Source organism: Rhinichthys klamathensis, unplaced genomic scaffold, assembly GCF_029890125.1.
Source record: "Rhinichthys klamathensis goyatoka isolate OS25496 unplaced genomic scaffold, OSU_Roscu_1.1 h1tg000614l_1, whole genome shotgun sequence".
Classification (NCBI taxonomy): Eukaryota; Metazoa; Chordata; class Actinopteri; order Cypriniformes; family Leuciscidae; genus Rhinichthys; species Rhinichthys klamathensis.
This window is the reverse complement of record NW_026607067.1, coordinates 110001-135000: the sequence shown is the minus strand read 5'-3', so window position 1 is coordinate 135000 and position 25000 is coordinate 110001. Positions and strand designations below refer to the sequence as shown.

The window sequence follows — 25000 nt, the reverse complement described above, 5'->3', positions numbered from 1 at the left end:
GATGTTTTCATGTTAACCAGCTCCTGGGTTAGATGTAACAACCCAGTGTTTGGGTAGTTTTTGTGTAACCCAGATCCTGGGGCAGATAAAGCAACCAAGAGATTGAGTTATTTATCGCTGGTTTTAAGTTAATCCGTAAACATCAATTAAAATAATAATACAAAAAATAGTACTATAGTAAAAATTAATCAACCAAGTATGATGGATTAAATCAACCCATTATGCTGGGTTAAATAAATCAAACAAAAATTCCTGGGTAAAATTAACCCAACATGTGTTCTGTCCTATATTTACCCAGCCCTTGGGTTGAAAACAACACAAAATCCAGTGTTAAATCCAGAGTGCAGAGGCATGTGCATGGACTCTTTTGACTTAAAACAGTAAGCAACCAAGTTCTGCACAGGCATGCATTCTCATTTTCTCCAGAAAGAAATCTATTTTCTGCTTGGGTTTCTTATTGCGGCTGCGAATTGAGAGTCGGTGGCGATTCCATCAGGCCATTCACATGTTAAGGGCTCCTCGGTGGCCAAATGAAGAGATTCAGAGGCTTTTGTCAACTAGCAGCGACAGTAAATGAGCGGAGCACAAAGAGCTATCTGTGAAGTCTTGAATGAGCTCCACAGGCCCACTGCCAAAATCTTCAAGCCTTTCGACTCCCTTTAAAGCCACATTCCCAATAACTTTCACCCAGACAGTTTAAACCAAGACCAAGGAAATGTGTGTGGGGGGGGGGGGGGGGGGGGAGCTTCCCTATTTATTTCTGTGGCAAATGAGTGCAGTTGGGGTTCAGAAAGATCGTGACTACTTGAGGGTCTTTTACTTCAAACGACGTAGCATGTTTTGAAAAGCCCAAAGCCAAGAAATATGAGCAAAGGAGGACAGATATCATTTCATGCAGGGATCTGAGATCTGGCAAGGAAGAACAACCAATAAACACACTGAAGAAACGTAGCACAGCAGATAACAGGAAAACATTTGTGTGCATTCCCCACAAATGACGTTTAAAATGAGTAATAAAGGTGTCAACATTTGAAACAATTGGTGCAGAAACTATTTTCACTCAGAAATTGCTAGTAAAGTTCATTAAAAATTACAAAGAAAAAGAAACAGCAAGTAATGCATTAATTAAACATGTGCTTTTGAAGTAGAAAGACTCAAATATTTTCTTGCAAAACATACTGTACTAATATAAATATTATTGTATAGCCTAAAAAAACATTCAATAAACATTGAATAATGTGAAGAAACAGTGGGAAAATGTGAAATAAAGAGGAGTATATGAGGATGTACATATGTATATCAGCTACTTTATAACTTTGAATGATACTCATCCAATCAGAATTTAGAGTCTGAATTCTATAGTCCAACCCTCAATGCAGGACCCAATCACATCCTTTCATTCATATGATCGACAGGTCTTCTACCAGCTGTTGAAATGGCTAATCAAAAGCTTGATTCTCTCTAGCGCTGACCCAGAAACCTAAAAATGACTGATTGTTGTTTACATATTCTTTATGTCCTGGTTTCTGTTCTTGGCATACAGCTATGTAAATAGGTCAGCCGGGAAAAACATATTGATTTATTTTGCACAGTTTTCCATCGATACAGTCGTCCACATCAAAATAGTACAGCAATGCTAAATGGTGTCATGGAAAAAATGTACATCGAATATGTGCTGTAATGTAATGTGAATAATTTCAGCAAGGTTTCAGCACGTTCATCGCAAATACAAATCACTTTTTCAGATAAAAAACAAATAAACTTTAAAGAAAAAACTATTTTAAAACTTTTCCTGAAAGTTTGAACATTATTAGGCCTAATGAAGGGTTTTTCCAAGGTCTGACAGCAGTCAACCATTCTATCTAATAACATTACATAATGCCAAAAATTTTGGGAAAAACATCCCAAATCATCCTCACTCACGAAACTGACAAAAATGAATTCTTAAAGTCCCCCTGTAGTCAATAATTGTATCCATTAAAGCTAAACTCTGATCTTCAAAATGACATTTTGAACTGGGAAAATAATTTCTTTATGCCTTAAAAAAGCTTGAATGTAACTCTACACTCGTTTCATTTAGTATATGCGGACCCATGAATATTATCCAAATTAGGAGAAAATACTCTGCAATGGTGTTGACTGATAAATTTGCACATGGTTTGTCAAAGCATATTAAAAACACCACATAGACAGACATATAAACAACATTAAAAACCTGATATTCACCACAGGGGATCATTAAATAAAAAATAAATGCAAATAAAGTTGATCTTTCTATTGAGACGTTCATCATAAATAACAGGTTTGCCCTTTAAGCCTTTTCACTGACATTTGGATTGGAAAGGCCAGACCACTGAAGTCTGGAGCTTTCAGTAGCACTAATATAGGCAACTAATTTATAAAGCTCTGACGAACACTTTTGAGCTCTTGCTAGATCCATCATGTGTCTCTGAAGAGATTCAGGGCAGGGCCGCGGATTCGACTCGCTCTTGCCCCTCTTGTCTTCTGAATGGCCCTTTGATGCCCAAATGTGAGGGAAATTGGCCATGCTTGAGCAAGCACTCCCACTTCCATATCATTTCATATCACAATTCACAATGCTCCTCTTTGTGTGCACTGCGATTATGAAGAGAAACAAATAAACATGATGGACAGGACCAGTGAACTACTTTTGGGAGAAGATTAAAGGAGCAATAACCAAGCAGGACACTCATGCCAAATTTGTTCTGCGTCACACGAGAATGAACCTCATTGGTTCTTGTTGAAGCTCAAACGTGCTGCGTAACACGAGAATGAACCTCATTGGTTCTTGTTGAAGCTCAAACGTGCTGCGTAACACGAGAATGAACCTCATTGGTTCTTGTTGAAGCTCAAACGTGCTGCGTAACACGAGAATGAACCTCATTGGTTCTTGTTGAAGCTCAAACGTGCTGCGTAACACGAGAATGAACCTCATTGGTTCTTGTCGAAGCTCAAACGTGCTGCGTAACACGAGAATGAACCTCATTGGTTCTTGTTGAAGCTCAAACGTGCTGCGTAACACGAGAATGAACCTCATTGGTTCTTGTCGAAGCTCAAACGTGATGCGTAACACGAGAATGAACATCATTGGTTCTTGTCGAAGCTCAAACGTGATGCGTAACACGAGAATGAACCTCATTGGTTCTTGAGAAGCTCAAACGTGCTGCGTAACACGAGAATGAACATCATTGGTTCTTGTCGAAGCTCAAACGTGATGCGTAACACGAGAATGAACCTCATTGGTTCTTGAGAAGCTCAAACGTGCTGCGTAACACGAGAATGAACCTCATTGGTTCTTGCTGAAGCTCAAACGTGCTGCGTAACACGAGAATGAACCTCATTGGTTCTTGCTGAAGCTCAAACGTGCTGCGTAACACGAGAATGAACCTCATTGGTTCTTGCTGAAGCTCAAACGTGCTGCGTAACACGAGAATGAGCCTCATTGGTTCTTGCTGAAGCTCAAACGTGCTGCGTAACACAAGAATGAACCTCATTGGTTCTTGTCGAAGCTCAAACGTGCTGCGTAACACGAGAATGAACCTCATTGGTTCTTGCTGAAGCTCAAACGTGATGCGTAACACGAGAATGAGCCTCATTGGTTCTTGCTGAAGCTCAAACGTGCTGCGTAACACAAGAATGAACCTCATTGGTTCTTGTCGAAGCTCAAACGTGCTGCGTAACACGAGAATGAGCCTCATTGGTTCTTGCTGAAGCTCAAACGTGCTGCGTAACACAAGAATGAACCTCATTGGTTCTTGTCGAAGCTCAAACGTGCTGCGTAACACGAGAATGAACCTCATTGGTTCTTGCCGAAGCTCAAACGTGATGCGTAACACGAGAATGAACCTCATTGGTTCTTGAGAAGCTCAAACGTGCTGCGTAACACGAGAATGAACCTCATTGGTTCTTGAGAAGCTCAAACGTGATGCGTAACACGAGAATGAACCTCATTGGTTCTTGCCGAAGCTCAAACGTGCTGCGTAACTCGAGAATGAACCTCATTGGTTCTTGCTGAAGCTCAAACGTGCTGCGTAACACGAGAATGAACCTCATTGGTTCTTGCTGAAGCTCAAACGTGATGCGTAACACGAGAATGAACCTCATTGGTTCTTGCTGAAGCTCAAACGTGATGCGTAACACGAGAATGAACCTCATTGGTTCTTGCCGAAACTCAAACGTGATGCGTAACACGAGAATGAGCCTCATTGGTTCTTGCTGAAGCTCAAACGTGCTGCGTAACACGAGAATGAACCTCATTGGCTCTTGCTGAAGCTCAAACGTGCTGCGTAACACGAGAATGAACCTCATTGGTTCTTGCTGAAGCTCAAACGTGCTGCGTAACACGAGAATGAACCTCATTGGTTCTTGCTGAAGCTCAAACGTGCTGCGTAAAACGAGAATGAACCTCATTGGTTCTTGCTGAAGCTCAAACGTGCTGCGTAACACGAGAATGAGCCTCATTGGTTCTTGCCGAAGCTCAAACGTGATGCGTAACTCGAGAATGAACCTCATTGGTTCTTGCTGAAGCTCAAACGTGATGCGTAACACGAGAATGAACCTCATTGGTTCTTGCCGAAACTCAAACGTGATGCGTAACACGAGAATGAGCCTCATTGGTTCTTGAGGAGCTCAAACGTGCTGCGTAACACGAGAATGAACCTCATTGGCTCTTGCTGAAGCTCAAACGTGCTGCGTAACACGAGAATGAGCCTCATTGGTTCTTGCTGAAGCTCAAACGTGCTGCGTAACACGAGAATGAACCTCATTGGCTCTTGCTGAAGCTCAAACGTGCTGCGTAACACGAGAATGAACCTCATTGGTTCTTGCTGAAGCTCAAACGTGCTGCGTAACACGAGAATGAACCTCATTGGTTCTTGTCGAAGCTCAAACGTGATGCGTAACACGAGAATGAACCTCATTGGTTCTTGCAGAAGCTCAAACGTGCTGCGTAACACGAGAATGAACCTCATTGGTTCTTGCTGAAGCTCAAACGTGCTGCGTAACACGAGAATGAACCTCATTGGTTCTTGAGAAGCTCAAACGTGCTGCGTAACACGAGAATGAACCTCATTGGTTCTTGTCGAAGCTCAAACGTGATGCGTAACACGAGAATGAACCTCATTGGTTCTTGCAGAAGCTCAAACGTGCTGCGTAACACGAGAATGAACCTCATTGGTTCTTGCAGAAGCTCAAACGTGCTGCGTAACACGAGAATGAACCTCATTGGTTCTTGCAGAAGCTCAAACGTGCTGCGTAACACGAAAATGAACCTCATTGGTTCTTGAAAAGCTCAAACGTGCTGCGTAACACGAGAATGAACCTCATTGGTTCTTGCTGAAGCTCAAACGTGCTGCGTAACACGAAAATGAACCTCATTGGTTCTTGAAAAGCTCAAACGTGCTGCGTAACACGAGAATGAACCTCATTGGTTCTTGCTGAAGCTCAAACGTGCTGCGTAACACGAAAATGAACCTCATTGGTTCTTGAAAAGCTCAAACGTGCTGCGTAACACGAGAATGAACCTCATTGGTTCTTGCTGAAGCTCAAACGTGCTGCGTAACACGAGAATGAACCTCATTGGTTCTTGCAGAAGCTCAAACGTGCTGCGTAACACGAGAATGAACCTCATTGGTTCTTGCTGAAGCTCAAACGTGCTGCGTAACACGAGAATGAACCTCATTGGTTCTTGCTGAAGTTCAAACGTGCTGCGTAACACGAGAATGAACCTCATTGGTTCTTGCAGAAGCTCAAACGTGATGCGTAACACGAGAATGAACCTCATTGGTTCTTGCAGAAGCTCAAACGTGCTGCGTAACACGAGAATGAACCTCATTGGTTCTTGCTGAAGTTCAAACGTGCTGCGTAACACGAGAATGAACCTGATTGGCTCTTGCTGAAGCTCAAACGTGCTGCGTAACACGAGAATGAACCTCATTGGTTCTTGCCGAAGCTCAAACATGCTGCGTAACACGAGAATGAACCTCATTGGTTCTTGCCGAAGCTCAAACGTGCAGCGTAACACGAGAATGAACCTCATTGGTTCTTGCAGAAGCTCAAATGTGCTGCGTAACACGAGAATGAGCCTCATTGGTTCTCTCTGAAGCTCAAACGTGCTGCGTAACACGAGAATGAACCTCATTGGTTCTTGTCGAAGCTCAAACGTGCTGCGTAACACGAGAATGAACCTCATTGGTTCTTGTTGAAGCTCAAACGTGCTGCGTAACACGAGAATGAACCTCATTGGTTCTTGTTGAAGCTTAAACGTGCTGCGTAACACGAGAATGAACCTCATTGGTTCTTGTCGAAGCTCAAACGTGCTGCGTAACACGAGAATGAACCTCATTGGTTCTTGTTGAAGCTCAAACGTGCTGCGTAACACGAGAATGAACCTCATTGGTTCTTGTAGAAGCTCAAACGTGCTGCGTAACACGAGAATGAACCTCATTGGTTCTTGTAGAAGCTCAAACGTGCTGCGTAACACGAGAATGAACCTCATTGGTTCTTGTCGAAGCTCAAACGTGCTGCGTAACACGAGAATGAACCTCATTGGTTCTTGAGAAGCTCAAACGTGCTGCGTAACACGAGAATGAACCTCATTGGTTCTTGTCGAAGCTCAAACGTGCTGCGTAACACGAGAATGAACCTCATTGGTTCTTGTTGAAGCTCAAACGTGCTGCGTAACACGAGAATGAACCTCATTGGTTCTTGTCGAAGCTCAAACGTGCTGCGTAACACGAGAATGAACCTCATTGGTTCTTGAGAAGCTCAAACGTGCTGCGTAACACGAGAATGAACCTCATTGGTTCTTGTCGAAGCTCAAACGTGCTGCGTAACACGAGAATGAACCTCATTGGTTCTTGTTGAAGCTCAAACGTGCTGCGTAACACGAGAATGAACCTCATTGGTTCTTGTCGAAGCTCAAACGTGCTGCGTAACACGAGAATGAACCTCATTGGTTCTTGAGAAGCTCAAACGTGCTGCGTAACACGAGAATGAACCTCATTGGTTCTTGTTGAAGCTCAAACGTGCTGCGTAACACGAGAATGAACCTCATTGGTTCTTGTCGAAGCTCAAACGTGCTGCGTAACACGAGAATGAACCTCATTGGTTCTTGAGAAGCTCAAACGTGCTGCGTAACACGAGAATGAACCTCATTGGTTCTTGCTGAAGCTCAAACGTGCAGCGTAACACGAGAATGAGCCTCATTGGTTCTTGCTGAAGCTCAAATGTGCTGCGTAACACGAGAATGAGCCTCATTGGTTCTTGCTGAAGCTCAAACGTGCTGCGTAACACGAGAATGAACCTCATTGGTTCTTGAGGAGCTCAAACGTGCTGCGTAACACGAGAATGAACCTCATTGGTTCTTGCTGAAGCTCAAATGTGCTGCGTAACATTAGAATGAGCCTCATTGGTTCTTGCTGAAGCTCAAACGTGCTGCGTAACACGAGAATGAGCCTCATTGGTTCTTGCCGAAGCTCAAACGTGCTGCGTAACACGAGAATGAGCCTCATTGGTTCTTGCCGAAGCTCAAACGTGCTGCGTAACACGAGAATGAACCTCATTGGTTCTTGTCGAAGCTCAAACGTGCTGCGTAACACGAGAATGAGCCTCATTGGTTCTTGCTGAAGCTCAAACGTGCTGCGTAACACGAGAATGAGCCTCATTGGTTCTTGCCGAAGCTCAAACGTGCTGCGTAACACGAGAATGAACCTCATTGGTTCTTGAGGAGCTCAAACGTGCTGCGTAACACGAGAATGAACCTCATTGGTTCTTGAGAAGCTCAAACGTGCTGCGTAACACAAGAATGAACCTCATTGGTTCTTGAGAAGCTCAAACGTGCTGCGTAACACAAGAATGAACCTCATTGGTTCTTGAGAAGCTCAAACGTGCTGCGTAACACAAGAATGAACCTCATTGGTTCTTGCAGAAGCTCAAACGTGCTGCGTAACACGAGAATGAACCTCATTGGTTCTTGAGAAGCTCAAACGTGCTGCGTAACACAAGAATGAACCTCATTGGTTCTTGAGAAGCTCAAACGTGCTGCGTAACACAAGAATGAACCTCATTGGTTCTTGAGAAGCTCAAACGTGCTGCGTAACACGAGAATGAACCTCATTGGTTCTTGAGAAGCTCAAACGTGCTGCGTAACACAAGAATGAACCTCATTGGTTCTTGAGAAGCTCAAACGCGCTGCGTAACACAAGAATGAACCTCATTGGTTCTTGAGAAGCTCAAACGTGCTGCGTAACACGAGAATGAACCTCATTGGTTCTTGAGAAGCTCAAACGTGCTGCGTAACACAAGAATGAACCTCATTGGTTCTTGAGAAGCTCAAACGTGCTGCGTAACACGAGAATGAACCTCATTGGTTCTTGAGAAGCTCAAACGTGCTGCGTAACACAAGAATGAACCTCATTGGTTCTTGCTGAAGCTCAAACGTGCTGCGTAACACGAGAATGAACCTCATTGGTTCTTGCTGAAGCTCAAATGTGCTGCGTAACACAAGAATGAACCTCATTGGTTCTTGCTGAAGCTCAAACGTGCTGCGTAACACGAGAATGAACCTCATTGGTTCTTGAGAAGCTCAAACGTGCTGCGTAACACGAGAATGAACCTCATTGGTTCTTGAGAAGCTCAAACGTGCTGCGTAACACAAGAATGAACCTCATTGGTTCTTGAGAAGCTCAAACGTGCTGCGTAACACGAGAATGAACCTCATTGGTTCTTGAGAAGCTCAAACGTGCTGCGTAACACGAGAATGAACCTCATTGGTTCTTGCTGAAGCTCAAACGTGCTGCGTAACACGAGAATGAACCTCATTGGTTCTTGCCGAAGCTCAAACGTGATGCGTAACACGAGAATGAACCTCATTGGTTCTTGAGAAGCTCAAACGTGCTGCGTAACACAAGAATGAACCTCATTGGTTCTTGAGAAGCTCAAACGTGCTGCGTAACACAAGAATGAACCTCATTGGTTCTTGAGAAGCTCAAACGTGCTGCGTAACACGAGAATGAACCTCATTGGTTCTTGAGAAGCTCAAACGTGCTGCGTAACACAAGAATGAACCTCATTGGTTCTTGAGAAGCTCAAACCTGCTGCGTAACACAAGAATGAACCTCATTGGTTCTTGAGAAGCTCAAACGTGCTGCGTAACACAAGAATGAACCTCATTGGTTCTTGAGAAGCTCAAACGTGCTGCGTAACACAAGAATGAACCTCATTGGTTCTTGAGAAGCTCAAACGTGCTGCGTAACACAAGAATGATCCTCATTGGTTCTTGAGAAGCTCAAACGTGCTGCGTAACACAAGAATGAACCTCATTGGTTCTTGAGAAGCTCAAACGTGCTGCGTAACACAAGAATGAACCTCATTGGTTCTTGAGAAGCTCAAACGTGCTGCGTAACACAAGAATGATCCTCATTGGTTCTTGAGAAGCTCAAACGTGCTGCGTAACACAAGAATGAACCTCATTGGTTCTTGAGAAGCTCAAACGTGCTGCGTAACACAAGAATGATCCTCATTGGTTCTTGAGAAGCTCAAACGTGCTGCGTAACACAAGAATGAACCTCATTGGTTCTTGAGAAGCTCAAACGTGCTGCGTAACACGAGAATGAACCTCATTGGTTCTTGCTGAAGCTCAAACGTGCTGCGTAACACGAGAATGAACCTCATTGGTTCTTGTCGAAGCTCAAACGTGCTGCGTAACACGAGAATGAACCTCATTGGTTCTTGTCGAAGCTCAAACGTGCTGCGTAACACGAGAATGAACCTCATTGGTTCTTGTCGAAGCTCAAACGTGCTGCGTAACACGAGAATGAACCTCATTGGTTCTTGTCGAAGCTCAAACGTGCTGCGTAACACGAGAATGAACCTCATTGGTTCTTGTTGAAGCTCAAACGTGCTGCGTAACACGAGAATGAACCTCATTGGTTCTTGCTGAAGCTCAAACGTGCTGCGTAACACGAGAATGAACCTCATTGGTTCTTGTCGAAGCTCAAACGTGCTGCGTAACACGAGAATGAACCTCATTGGTTCTTGCTGAAGCTCAAACGTGCTGCGTAACACGAGAATGAACCTCATTGGTTCTTGCAGAAGCTCAAACGTGCTGCGTAACACGAGAATGAACCTCATTGGTTCTTGTCGAAGCTCAAACGTGCTGCATACGATCTCTGAACTTTTTGAAGCAGCAAAGTGGTAGTTGCATTGACGGTCAATGGAGGGACAGAAATCTCTCAGATTTCGCTAAAATATCTTAATTTTTGTTTGATGAACGAAAGTCTCACGGTTTGGAACAACATGAGGGTGAGTAAATTATGACATAATTATCAGTTTTGGGTGAATTAACTCTTTTAAAAAGTCAATATGAAATGCCATTTGCAATCCATTTAACTTCCATAATGTGATGCATTTTCAAAACAGAATCTTCAACAGAAAAAGGAGGAGGATCATCTTGATTTTATCCATCTGGAATTTATTGAAAAAAGTGGGTGTCATGAATCTAGTAGGTCAGGAGATTTTCAGAGGTGGAGCATTTCGATAAAAGATTACAGCGATTTTCTTTGGAACAATGTGCACGGATGAACCGTAATGCACAATAACACAATAAACATGGGTTATGGAAGACAATAGGATAAATTCGGATTTCATGTTGACTTTAGGAAAACCACACTGGCACATTCAGGAGAGAGTCATCAACCGACACAAGACAGAAATTACTTCTGACAAATAGATGACACACTTCCCTCCAAAACTTGACAGACTATGAAACAAACAACCAAATCAAACAACATAAATACAACCACACCCAGAGATTTTAAATATATAAACTCTCCTGTGAATCAAATCAAAACATTTCATTACAAGCCAATATGATGCTCATGTTGGTCTGGATGTTGTAAACACTGAGGCGAAATGTAAATGCTTAAAAGTGACTAAATCTTTCCAGGAGTCCATTATGTCGTGCTTAAAAAATGACTGTCCACAAGAGAATGAGAACAGCTACAGAAAGACCAGTTCAGATTCTGACTCGGTGTGATCGGTTCTAACTTTATTTCAGGCAATTTTATTTATACAGCACATTATATTTTATAACATTTTATTTATAGCACAAGTAAACTGCTTTACATAAAAATTAATCATAAAAAGGTTCAAAGAAATAAAATAAACACAATATAAAGAAGTGAAAGTTTACAATGCAGTCCAAAAAAGTATAATAATTAAATTGTTAAATAATTAATTTGGGGTCTGTTATTTTATGTTTTTGAAAGAGTCTTTTCTGCTCATTAAGGTAACTGTTTTGTAATGAAATATATTTTAAAATGTATACCTTTTTAACCCTAAACTGCACGTAAAAGCTAAACATTGGTCGGTTTTCGTGTACCATAAAAGACAAACAAATAGAGAAACTTTTCTAATGCGATGTCTTCGCATTAGAACATACGCAATTCAATTACAAATGACTCGTATGAACCAGTTCTTTTAATTAGTTTGTCAAAAAGAGTCACAAACGTACAAGTTGCCATTTAAATCAAGCAAAGTGAATTAGTGAATTAGCCCTAAATCCCCAAACACAAACATTGAGCAAGTTTACATGCACTCCAATACGCTGATAAATCAGTTGATTAAAATTGCGTGATTTACCAGTTTACATGCAAATCAATAGCCTAGCACTGCAAGTAAACTTTTACAAAAGCGATTACAAGATGTGATGTTATGCGAGTTATAATGTTAAATAAAGCATTAAAAGTATTTTACAAAGTCTTGCACTTTAACCGACTCATTCTAAGACTCACTTGTCCTTTGGCTACATGAGATGAGAGCACAAAAAGTTGAAGTTTGCGATATATTTCTCCTCCCCTACCGCGAAACACTCGTTATGGCTGGATGTGCTTAAATCTGCCGTATAAGAACGCTTTGCTCTCGCGTATCACACCTGCGCACTTCAATAAGCCGACGAACGCAGGTTATGGTGTTTACATGCCGGGCGAAATCTGGGAACTAAATCTAACTCTGTCGATCGGTTTATTCTTATGCTATTTATGACCGATAAAGGAAACCGGGCTAACGCGTTTACATGACCCCGCGTGTTGGAAATGCATTACGGGTGCAACGGATCGCAGTTGATCAGATCAGCTGCCCACGGTTCGGCACGTGAGTGATTCGCTGATTAACTGCTAAATTTAATCATCTTAGAGTGAAAGTTTATTATTTAGATGTGTTTTGCCAATTTACACATTCAAAGAATTTTAAACGCAGAAGAGGCGAAAGTCGCACAACCGTACAGACACTCGTACGCAGAGAGAGAGAGAGAGAGAGAGAGAGAGAGAGAGAGAGAGAGAGAGAGAGAGAGAGAGAGAGAGAGAGAGAGAGAGAGAGAGAGAGAGAGAGAGAGAGAGGTGCATTTCAAATAGCACTCGAACACCGAATTGATTTCCTTGCCCTTGAACGGACACATACACACACAATAATGTCAAAATACCCGTCTAAATATCCGTCTCGCAAAGTATTATGTTATGTCACAAGTGAACACTAACAGTTGAGAAAGAAACCGGATGTTTCTTAAAGTGACAGTAGACTAATATTCCTACTATTGTCTGTGTCATTAATGTTAATAAACAAAATACAACTTTAACAAAGGTGAACCTACATTTCATTTCTATAGTGAACAAAGTGTTATTTTACATTTAGGCTTAATTATTAATTTCTGTCCCTGAATACCACTGTTAAGGCCTGTTCACACCGGGACGAATTTTGCGCGCGATTTTCGCCGACGTTTAACGCCTCGTGACTAAACAAAGGGCGCCAATGTGAGTGTGCACACCGACGCGAAAAACACCACGCGTAAAAGCGTCATTTTTTTTAAAAAACGCTTCGGGTTCGTTTTTTTGGTTATCCGACCAATGAGATTGGCGCGTTTGCTCACGTGTCTGGAGCTTCTGAAGTTACAGTAAAACACAACTTGGGGGCGCTCACACACAAAACGGTCTTGCCGAGCACACATACGCAACGGCGAAGAAGATAAGTAGCGTCTACACTGCCGGGACGCTTGGGTCGCTTGGGTGTGAACGCAAAAAACGCGTTGAAAAACGCTGGCGAATAACGCGCGCCGATATTCGTCCCGGTGTGTACGGGCCTTTAGACTTTGTAACTTTGTGATTTAGTAATTTGTGTAATTGTTCTTCTTTTATTACTGACTGTTCACTTGTTTTTAACAATGTTTGAACTTCATCAGTTAGGCCAGTAGTTTTTGATGTGATATCGAAGACCTTCAGGTGAGCTTTAAGTAATAAACGAAAAGCAAAGTTACAAAGTTAGTTAGGCTATACATATTTTATTTTTTTGCTGATCTGAAAAATTATCCGATCCGTGGCTCAAAAACCGTAAATGATCCGAACCGTCAATTTTGTGATCCGTCGCACCACTAAAACGCACTCATTATTTTGTGAGAAACACAAAAGCATCCATTTGTAAAATCTGCAAAATACCCACAGAATCAAACGTCTCTCAGTAGTGTAAAGACTGAGTTTGTGTGACTAAAGCACGCAGAGGCTCTCATTCACGGCTTTATTCTCTTCAGGATCTCCAAACTTCACGATTACAGTCTCTGGAGTCGCACAAAGACGAGGCCGATGAACTAGACACACAAAGCCAGTGCTGTGAACAAACCCCAGCTCTCACGCACTCTCACACACTCTCACACACTCTCACACTGTCAGCTGCGACGGCTGAATCCGCTCGGTCTGTGTCTGCTTTCTCACTCCTGCCAGTTTCCTCCCAACAGAACTCAAGAAACACAAGCGATGAAACGACGTCGACTTAACGAGGAATACTTCAAAGAGTAAATAAAAACAAGATGTTGGCTTGCAAGTTATCAGCGTGAGCATTTAAAGCAATAGTTCAGCACATTCACTCGACCTCATGTCATTCCAAACCTGGAAGTTGTTATTTTCTCAACATTAAAACTTTTTTTTTGTTGTTGTTGGAAGAATCTCCAAGAGCTGCATGAAGCTCCTCCAAAACATCTACCTTTGTTTTAACAGCATACAGGTTTGGAAACAACACTGAGGCGAGTAAAGTCACCATTAAATGGAAGTTGCAATAGTCTTTTCTCCTCTATTGTGTCGTATATCGAGTGAAACGCTTCTGGAACAAGAACAAATGTGGGCGGGGCTTGATTGTGTCTGTGGGGAATTGATTGGATGGTTGTGGTTTGCTATTGGCTGATCTCATGTGAGTGACATGTTATAGCCCCGCCCACATCATCAGAGAAGAGATGCTGCAAGAGGAAGATATTCTGATTCGTGATTATGAGCCACATGAATTTAAAGGCCCCTGAAATATTAATTTTTTTATCTTTTAGTATGAATACAGGTGAAACTCGAAAAATTTGAATATCGTCCAACAGTTCATTTATTCCAGTAATTCAAATTAAAAGGTGAAACTAATATATTTAGTATATATAACTATATACATATGCATGATTATACTTTTCAGACATTTCTGTATTTATATCCTTTTTTTTTATTGATTTCATGTAATATTGTAATTTTCTGAGATTTTGAATTTGGGGTTTTCATAAGCTGTACGCCATAATCATCAAAGTTATAATTTTTGCACGATATTCTAATTTTTCGAGTTTCACCTGTATGTTAGCCTTAAGGTTAGGAATAAGCTTCCAAAACAATGACAAAATGTGCATTTAGGAGATATAAGCATTCAAAACTTAAAGTCTCTCACTTCCACTAAAATGGATTTTTATGACATCACCGCATCTCATCACATCTTCTGTCCAATCAAATGCTCTGTAGAATCTAAAGCTCCGCCCCCTCTGCTATAAACACCACCTGACTAAAGCAACCATTGACAGACACGGAGAAATGTGTGTTGAGTGTGTGTTCGGTTGCTCGAACGCTCCAGTTTTATTCTGTTTTCCAACTATCAGAATGAAATGAAGGAATCCTCTACTGTTGAATCCAGCGTATCATCAGCGCTCGGATTCGCTTCCATGCTGCTGTCAGTCTGTGAGGGAAACTAAACGCTACTGGCTGTTTGAAAAGGGGGAGGAGCCATTCAATATGTCCCGCCTTAGCTTCCTGTTTCAGTGGAAATGTCATCAACGCATCAAACAAAGCTGCGCGATCCAAGGCACTCAATTACACAATAATGATGTGCACCTATAAATCATTCATAATAAACACTGCAATATTGCATAACAAATGATATTGTGCTGAAACTAAAAACAGGTTAATCGTATAACCAAGTGCTGGGACGGATTCCTGAGGTCTGAACGTGATCAGAGACAGCGTTTATCCTCGTCTCAGCGCCGGAGCCCATCTGGCCCACAGCCCTTCTTACCGTCCCAAAGCCCATAATTCAGTCGGGAGCTTTTAAACAGTGGTAAACATCCGTGGAAGTGGCGCCTCTCTCCTCATCGGCCCGTTTCAGGGGGGAAACTCACAATACAGGCTATTCTACTCGCTCATCTATTCAAACATCTGCAGGACATATTATACAAGACTTTACTGAGCCTGATGGGTCAGAGACAGCAGGCAAAACAATGCAGACGAAATGTAGAACTGTGTATAAACACACTTGTCAACATTTTAAAAGGGAAGAGAAAATCCTCCCGTTTCTTTTGCTGTTCATGCCTTCCAAACTCTCTGTTGCTGTATCTGTCACTTAGAAGCGTGTCACACTAAACGGGTGATTACATGACAGGTTGTGATGCCCTTAAAGGGTTAATTCACCCAAAAATGAAATTTATCCCATGATTAACTAACACCCTCAAGCCATCTTAGGTGAGTTTATATTAAAAAATATCCATAATGGGAGTAAAGGGTTTGTACAGACACTGTAAAATTAAATTGCAGGACTTTTCAAGCACTACTTTTTTGGTTTTCAAGGACTACAATCAGAGATCTCACTTATCAAACAATATCTGAAGGTAAACAGATAAACAAAAAGAAACTAATAAAACAAAATGGAACAAATAAAGTCCAATGACTGGTAACTTTAACCATTGATAGGACACTATGACAAAGATATCGCTTTCCTTATTCAAACTGGTTTTTCTCCCATGAATATATGATTGACCTGAAGAATAAAAGCTGGATCATATACTTGGATATTTATATGAGCAATATCACACTCATAGCCATGCAAAATGCCTTTATATCTATATCAGATGGGTTGCAGCGTTGAGTTTGTGTGAAAAAATTATTTTAGCAATAAAATGAAACATTGTCTATCAGTAATTCAAGCACTTTTCAAGCACTTTTCATAAATATGGTTGTTTTCAGGGGGGTTGCAGGACTTCAGTTTCAAAAAGTCAAATTCAAGCACGTGTCGAACCCTGAAGCCCAGAAAAGTGCATCCATCCATCATAAAAGTAATCAATGCGGCTCCAGGTGTTAATAAAGGCCTTAATAAAGTAATAACCTTTAAAGTAATAAATAAAGTTACTATTCACTCCCATTATAAAGCTTAAGAACCAGGATATTTTTTTAATATATAACTCTGATTGTGTTTGGCTGAAAGAAGAAAGTTATACACCTAGAATGGCTTGAGGTGGAAAATTATGGGATAATTTTCATTTTTGGGTGAATATTAACCCTTTAACCTCAAAAACCATCAACCAAATCACATTATGTAAATGATAATACTCTTTGTGTGGTTAACAACTGCTGGATGTTCAATGTAAATCTTGTGAACTAAAGCAAACGCCAGATTAAAAGAGCCACTGATTGAGTTATAAATGCACAAACAGCACATAGGTCAGGTATTCTCTGTGCCGAACTGGGCTTGCATTTGCTCATTGAAAACGAACAATCCTAATGAGGTGGATTAAGAGTAGATCAAATTCAAATGAATGGAAAATTAAAATTTTAAACAGAATTGTAAGAAAACACTGTTTACCCAGCTAACAGGGAACGTTCCGGCAAGGTTCTCTCAAAGCAACGAACTAAAGTTCTTCCAGTAAAGTTAATAGAGTCAAAGTTATTAATGTTCTCAAAACGCAAGCAAAAAAAAACATTATTTATACATGGGCTGTATATATATATATATTTTTTTTTTAGTTTTAGATGTTTTAACGTTTTTTTATGTTTCAGAACAAAAAATCAACGTTCTCAAAATGTTTGAAGAATGATCAAATCGAATGCTTCTTTAACGTTCGAATAACCAATAAAAAAACTTTTAAAACATTTTTTTTTTAAAGTGGACGGTTTGAACGTTTGTTGAACATTGAGAAATATTGTTTTATTACTCAATGGGAACGTTAGCAAAAATGCTCTAATAAGATATTTTTTTCAGCTGGGCACAACAAAACAAAATAACAAACTGCTGTCAAATTACAATCTGTTCCACCGTTTACTTCAGTCTACTCTTGTTTACAGCTGACATGCTGTTGGTAGGAAATCAAATCTCTTTAGTGTAATCCATAATCTCACTTCTCAGAGCTGCTCGGTTACCTAGACTAATGCCGACCACTCTCGAACTGTGTCAGATACAAAGAAATACAAAGACTTTACAGAAACAAAGCGAGAAAAAAGACGTATATTTCCACAACAGTCGCGCGCGCGTCCGTTCTGAGGTAAACTAACTAAACTGTCACAGTCTGAGGGGAAAAAACGCTCAAACTTTCAAACTACAGCGTGAAAGTATTTAATAAACTCGGTTTATAAATTCACATACCCATTTTCCAAGCGTTCCAGCACTTCTGCAGGAGTCACATCAACTGTGTTGAGAGTTTAACGGGTAACGGGAACGCTGACTCCGCGAGCGAGCTCACACTGACTGACTCACTCACAGTGGGTGCACGCGCGTGACGTCACCAGCAGGGATTACCCTCCCTCTCTCCCTCCCCCACTGTAACTTTAAAAAAGTAAGTTACCAGTTAAAATTATGAGTTCATTTAAATTAAATAATTAGTTTAATCATCAAGCATCGATTCTGCGAATGCAAAAGGTTCAAAATGCTGCCGCGAGATTATTAATGAATATTAAAAAACGTGAAAACGTCTTTACATTGGCTTTCTGTATATAGATTGATTTTAAACTTCTTTTATTGGTGTGTACATCTCTTCATAGCCTTGCACCGACTTATTTATCAGATCTGTTAATGTATCAGACAGGAAGAACCTTGAGATCAGCAACTCAAAATTTGCTTAAAATTAATACATGTTTTTAAAGTAAAACTTAAGACACATTTGTTTGCCATGGCCTATTCTTCCTTTTCATGATAATTTGTTATTATTTTTATTCTATTACTATTCTACTATTTTTTGTCTATACAAGTCTAGCCTACTCTATTTTGTTTATCTTACTGATGTAAAGCACATTGGTGACAATGACATTAATACAATAAAGGAGATTTTTTTAATAAACTGAAATTCAAAATATTATGTTAGGCTATCTGAATCACATTAATTATCTAAGTTGATTTGATAAAAAGAAAAAAAATTGTGATAACAAATTATGAAAGTATTTTTTTTACAGTGTAAGAAAGTTGCTGCATTAAATTATTAAGTACAATCAACTTGGATGTTTAAGTCATTTCAACTTAAATGGCATTAAACTGACTTAAAAATGTGTTGAATCTCGTATAACTTGCTCAAAAATTGCTTAACTTAATAATTCAAAGTCAAAGTTCAAATGTCTTAATATTTTATCTGATATTTTAATAATAATAGTAATACATTATTATTAGGCCTATTATTATGCAAATAATATAAGTTAAAATGTAAAATATTAGTTGACTAATTTATAAGCTGACTTTCATGTCATGTTGTGAACTGCATTATACCTGATATCTGGTTTAATAATATTAATAATAATAATAACTCACATATCAGCCGTAATAAACAACACAAGTTCAAATGTCAATCATTATTCGCCTGATCTCTGCGTTGACTGACACGCGGTTGAAGGGTTAATGTAGAATATGGTGAGAATCGTTTCAGTTCAGACTCTATTCTAATCTCTATTCATGGTGCGTCTCCAGACTGAGCTTCAAGGCCGGGAGAGCTGAATGATCCAGCAAACTGCCTTTCGTATCCAAGGACCCTGAAGAGCCGAATCACAAACCCTTTCAGAACCGGCCAAACGGCTTCAGTCCATGCGACCCGGAGAGAGCCGAGGGTGTTCTCAGACACAGGGTTTCAGGGCCTCGGTTTGGAGACTTCGTCAGATTGTTCACAAACACCAGTAACTTCAAGAGCTTTATTCTAATGCATGAGTGTTTCACTGGTTATTTGCTATTAGATTATAAGATGATGTCCTCTGAGGCTTCAAACAGGGAAAAAATTAGTTAGTTTTGGATCGAGGCTTTAAAATAACTGGGCGTCAGTGAACTTTTTTTGTTATTTTATCCATGACTGAGTAGCTTTAATATTGCCAGAGGTCATGATGATGATGATGAAGATATAATCATTGGCTTAACTGGTTTGTGTTGATGTGATCGAGACCTTTAACCCCTTCCACACCCCTTTACGAGAAACTACTTTAACATGTGCGTTAAAATATGACTTAAAAAAACGACTTTAACTGAAATAAAATAAAATAATTATTAAATATTTCTGTAAGTTGGCTAAGTTTTCTGTTTAGCTTAAGTTGAAGAAGTAAAATGACTAAAACTAAAAATAATTAAACAAAAGCTAAAATAAAAATAATACAAGCATTTTTTTAACAGGTAAAACTTTACTTAAAGCCTTTATGTCTAATGCATTATAAAGGTTTTCATAATGATACGGTAAATATTTATATAGATATAATATTTATAAGATAAATAATGCAAAATACATATATATATATATATATATACAGTAGTCAACATTTGAAGTTGATCAAAAAAGACAAGAATGGGTAATGTTCAAAATTCATGTATAACTTTGATGAAAGGTTTTGATCACTTCAAATGTTGACTATATATATTCACACACTTTTATATATATATAATATTTAATAACTTTTGTTACTAGATGCGATTAACCACGATAAACCGATTTGATAGTACTAGTACTAATTTTAATGCATTATACTTTCTAATGAGACCATACAGTGCATGATAAGGCATAATTAATGCATTTATATATAAAGGCTTTAAGTATAAAAAAACTAATAAAAACGACAAAAGCAGACAACAAAATGACTAAAACTTTAACTAAAGAAAAATAAGGGGAGAAAAAAAATTTCAAAACATTAATAAATATTCTAAAACTGTATTAATGATACTAAATTAACACGGTATCCCTTTAATTGTTCCCCTGTAAAGGCCGAAAGCTTCCGTCCTCGAGGAAACCCCGGCTGTTAAACCTCATTACGCCGGATTCCTCCCGACAGAAGCTTTACAAACACACACTCGGGGGAAATAGGTAAAGACACACTTCAGATCTAAAGGCATCCGATGGGAATAAAGCCTCGGGAGAGTCTGGGTACGTGACTGGAATGATGACATCACACACTTAACACATCGCCATGGCGACGGGAAAGTTTGTCTTCTGTGTCTTTGACAAGGACTTTCTCATTTATTTCTGTAGAATCTGACAAACATTAGTCCGGCTTTTAACATGTTATTGTTATATAGAGTGCCTCGAGTTAATAGGAAAGGGGTTTTAGTCAAAGTTTGAAGTTTAAACAGGCCTTGCATTCAGTCTGACATCTTTATCTGTTTCTGCCATGAAGAAAAGCATAAGTTTGAGACAAACATGTTTTCTGAAGTCTAACTCATCCTGTCAACCAGAAGTACAGTTTTATCCATCACTCATCAACGCATGGAGAAAAACGGTAACACTTTACAATAAGGTTCATTAGTTAACATTATGAACTAATAATGAACTGCACGTATACAGCATTTATTAATCTTTGTTCATGTTAATTTCAACATTTACTAATACTTTATTCAAATCTTGTTAACATTAGTTAATGCACTGTGAACTAACATGAACAAACAATGAACAGTTGTATTTTTAATTAAGTAACGTTAACAAAGATTTACAAATACAGTAACAAATGTATTGCTCATGGTTAATTAGTGAATACTCGTGTTAACTAATGAACATTATTGTAAAGTGTTGCCAAAAAACTTGTCAAAATAAGGCCAGTCCATAATGCTTTATGAAATGAACATAAATCTTAGGCTACTGCTCCATATTTTAATTTATTTATTTATTTTTATTTTAACCAGACCACACTAACCAGCTAAACAATGACTTCTTCACAAGTTTGGTCAAATGCAACCTAAATAAGACGTTTCCTTCTTCTTCTTTATATGATTTATATACGTTTGACCTTCAAACGGATGATTTATATACGTTTGACCTTCGTACTGATGATTTATGTACGTTTGACCCTCATACGGGTGATTTATATACGTTTGACCTTCATACGACCTTTGTACGGGTGATTTATATACGTTTGCCCTTTGTACGGATGATTTATTTACGTTTGACCTTCGTACGGGTGATTTATATACGTTTGACCTTCATACGACCTTTGTACGGATGATTTATTTACGTTTGACCTTCGTACGGGTGATTTATATACGTTTGACCTTCATACGACCTTTGTACGGATGATTTATATACGTTTGACCTTCATACGACCTTTGTACGGATGATTTATTTACGTTTGACCTTCGTACAGGTGATTTATATACGTTTGACCTTCATACGACCTTTGTACTGATGATTTATTTACGTTTGACCTTCGTACAGGTGATTTATATACGTTTGACCTTCATACGACCTTTGCACGGATGATTTATTTACGCTTGACCTTCGTACGGGTGATTTATATACGTTTGCCCTTTGTACGGATGATTTATTTACGTTTGACCTTCGTACGGGTGATTTATATACGTTTGACCTTCGTACGGGTGATTTATATACGTTTGACCTTCGTACGGATGATTTATTTACGTTTGACCTTCATACGGGAGATTTACATACGTTTGACCTTCGTACGGGTGATTTATATACGTTTGACCTTCATACGACCTTTGTACGGATGATTTATTTACGTTTGACCTTCATACAGGTGATTTATATACGTTTGACCTTCATACGACCTTTGTACGGATGATTTATTTACGTTTGACCTTCATACGGGTGATTTATATACGTTTGACCTTCATACAATCTTTTGTAACATTATACATTTCTTTACTGTAAATCATAACTAATAAAAATGACAAAATCATGTTACAAAATTACTACCTAAAAAAAAGCTAATTCCAGAAAATATTCATAAATACAACATAAATAAATAATACTAATATAATTGATCTAATAGTATTTTTTGTTCAGTTCATGAAGACATTTGGAGATTTGACGTGTCGCTCATGGTGAAAGTGTCAGTGTTGCTGATTAGCACGAACCTCTCCGTTTCGCAACAGTGAGCAAGCAAAGGTTATTTAAAAGCTCAACATGTTCACAATAAAACATTTGCAGATGTTTGTGCTGAAACTGTGTGTGCAGAAGAGGCGGTTCACCAGCTGTGAGTCCGTGATGAAATACAGTCTCTCAAACAGTCCTTTCAATTACATATAAAATGTCCATATCTGAATTACACAGTTCTAGCATAAGCACACTTTTTGATTCACATCCTTTTAAATTTTCCTGCAAAAACGTCCCGAATTCTTCACATAATAATCAGGCTTTCAACATTGGTAGCAAGTAATACATGACAATTCACACATATACACTGAAAAAAACAATGAGTACATTTACTTAATTTTTATTGGGCAAGTTTTTGCACGCATATTTTTTAAGTAAATTTCCCATATGGAATTAAGTAAACTCTACTTAACTAAGTTAAGTGAAAGTAACAAAGAAAATAAGTAATTTTAACTTGGCTAGTAAAAGGTTGAGCAATATCTATTTAGTTGAAGTTTCCTTTGCAATACAATATAACATTTTTATTTTATTTATTTATCCTTTATTTAACCAGGAAATACCCATTGAGATTAAAAATCTCTTTTGCAAGGGAGACCTGGCCAAGATAGGCAGCAAAATTACATCACATCATTACATACGTACAAAGACACACAAATGAAATCCAATTATGCACTTACAATGAAATCTCAATGAAAGCATTGACATGTGAGGGAGTCCAACTCAAAGCATCTCATTCTCAACTTAAAAACACTCAAAGGAATCAATTTACTAAGTTTTAAGTTGTTCTGCAGCAAATTCCATGTAAAGGGAGCAGAATAAGCAAAGGCCTTTTTACCCAGCTCAGTACTGACATGTGGGACAGAAAACAAGACAACAGCCTGAGAACGGAGAGAGTAATGACCAACACTTTTTTTCATAAGAAGTGAACGTAAATATGATGGGAGCGCACCAAGAATAGCCTTATATATAAATGTATACCAATGACAAAGCCTCCGTGTGGCCAAAGCAGACCACCCTACACGAGAATACAGCTCACAGTGGTGGGTGCGAGCTTTACAATTAGTAATAAATCTCAACGATGCATGATAGGCTGCGTCAATCATGTGAAGGCATTGAGCAGATGAATGCATATATAATATATCACCATAATCCAGCACAGATAAAAAAGTGGATGCCACTAACCGTTTTTTAACATTAAAAGAAAAGCACAGCTTATTTCGAAAGTAAAAACCCAATTTTAGCCTCAACTTTCTCACTAGACAGTGAACATGAGGCTTCAATGATAGGCAGTCATCAATAACAATACCAAGATACTTATAAGTTGTAACAGTCTGTATTTCACGTCCATCAAGAGTAATCACTGAGGGAACATTCAGTGGTCTATTCCGAAGGCCTGTGAAAAGCATACATTTGGTTTTGTCTGCATTGAGCACAAGTTTCAACTGTAGCAAAGTGTTTTGGACCACATTGAAGGCATTCTGTAAATGTGCAATGGCTTGTTTAAGAGAGGGTGCACAGCACAGCAGTAAATAACTGTGTCATCTGCATAAAAATGAAAGTTTGCATCAGACACATGCCGATTAAGATTATTTATATAAATAGTAAATAAAAGAGGGCCTAATACAGAGCCTTGTGGAACCCCTTTAAGGATTGGTAGAATACCAGATTGAACACCATCATGCTTAATGCACTGAGTTCTGTCACTAAGATAGTTTGAGAACCAAGAGACAGTTTTCTTTGAAAATCCCGAATTAAGAAGCCTAATCTTTAAAATATCATGATCAACCGTGTCAAAAGCTTTTGACAAATCAATAAAAAGTGATGCACAGTGCTGCTTCTTGTCACGAGCAACAGAGATGTCATTTATCACCTTCATTGCAGCTGTGGTGGTACTATGTTTTTTCTAAAACCTGACTGAGCTGGGGATAAAATGTCCTGTGCATGCAAGAAGTGTTTCATCTGATCACTCACCAGGGATTCAAGCGTTTTGGCCAAAACAGACAAATTAGAAATTGGCCTGTAATTATTTAAGTTTGACGGGTCACCCCCTTTCAATAATGGACAAACAAATGCAGGTTTCCATATTTTGGGAATAGTGTTGCTCTTTAAAGTAAGGTTAAAAAGGCACGTTAGAGGCTGTGCTACACAATCAGCAGCTATTTTTAAGAAATAGGGTTCTATAAGATCAGGTCCTGGTGGTTTTTCAGGAACCAGTCCTTTTAGGGCTTTTTGAACGCCGGCCACTAAGAATGGAGTGAGATTGAAGACACTTGTAGTGACTGGTACATCTCTACAAGGTGTCACAGTATAAGGACAAGCAGTGTCAAACAAAGAACCCGACTGAATAAAATGCTCATTAAAATGGTTCAATATCTCCAGCTTGTCATAAACTACTACAGACTCTTTCATAATAGAAGAAGGAACATTAATACAATCTTTGTTTGGAGAAAGTAATTTTATAGCCTTCCAGAATTTTCTGGGGTCATTTAAGGTGTTAGTAGTGGCTGACAGATAAAAATCAGATTTTGCTTTCTTAATAAAAGAAGAACATTTATTTCTTAGCTGTCTAAAAACAAGCCAATCAGACGA

At 39.1% G+C, this 25000-nt stretch overlaps 1 protein-coding gene across 1 annotated transcript in view; it reads right to left on the bottom strand.

Moving 5' to 3' along the window:
* The window catches only part of LOC130075970 (neuronal membrane glycoprotein M6-b-like), a 57583-nt gene extending 39741 nt beyond the window's left edge, over positions 1-17842 (bottom strand). Inside the window, exon 1 of the mRNA XM_056240838.1 lies at positions 17713-17842. Within this exon, the coding sequence (XP_056096813.1) occupies positions 17713-17716 (4 nt within the window). The 5' untranslated portion in view covers positions 17717-17842. The remainder of the gene's footprint in view (positions 1-17712) is intronic.
* Positions 17843-25000: the final 7158 nt, after the last annotated feature.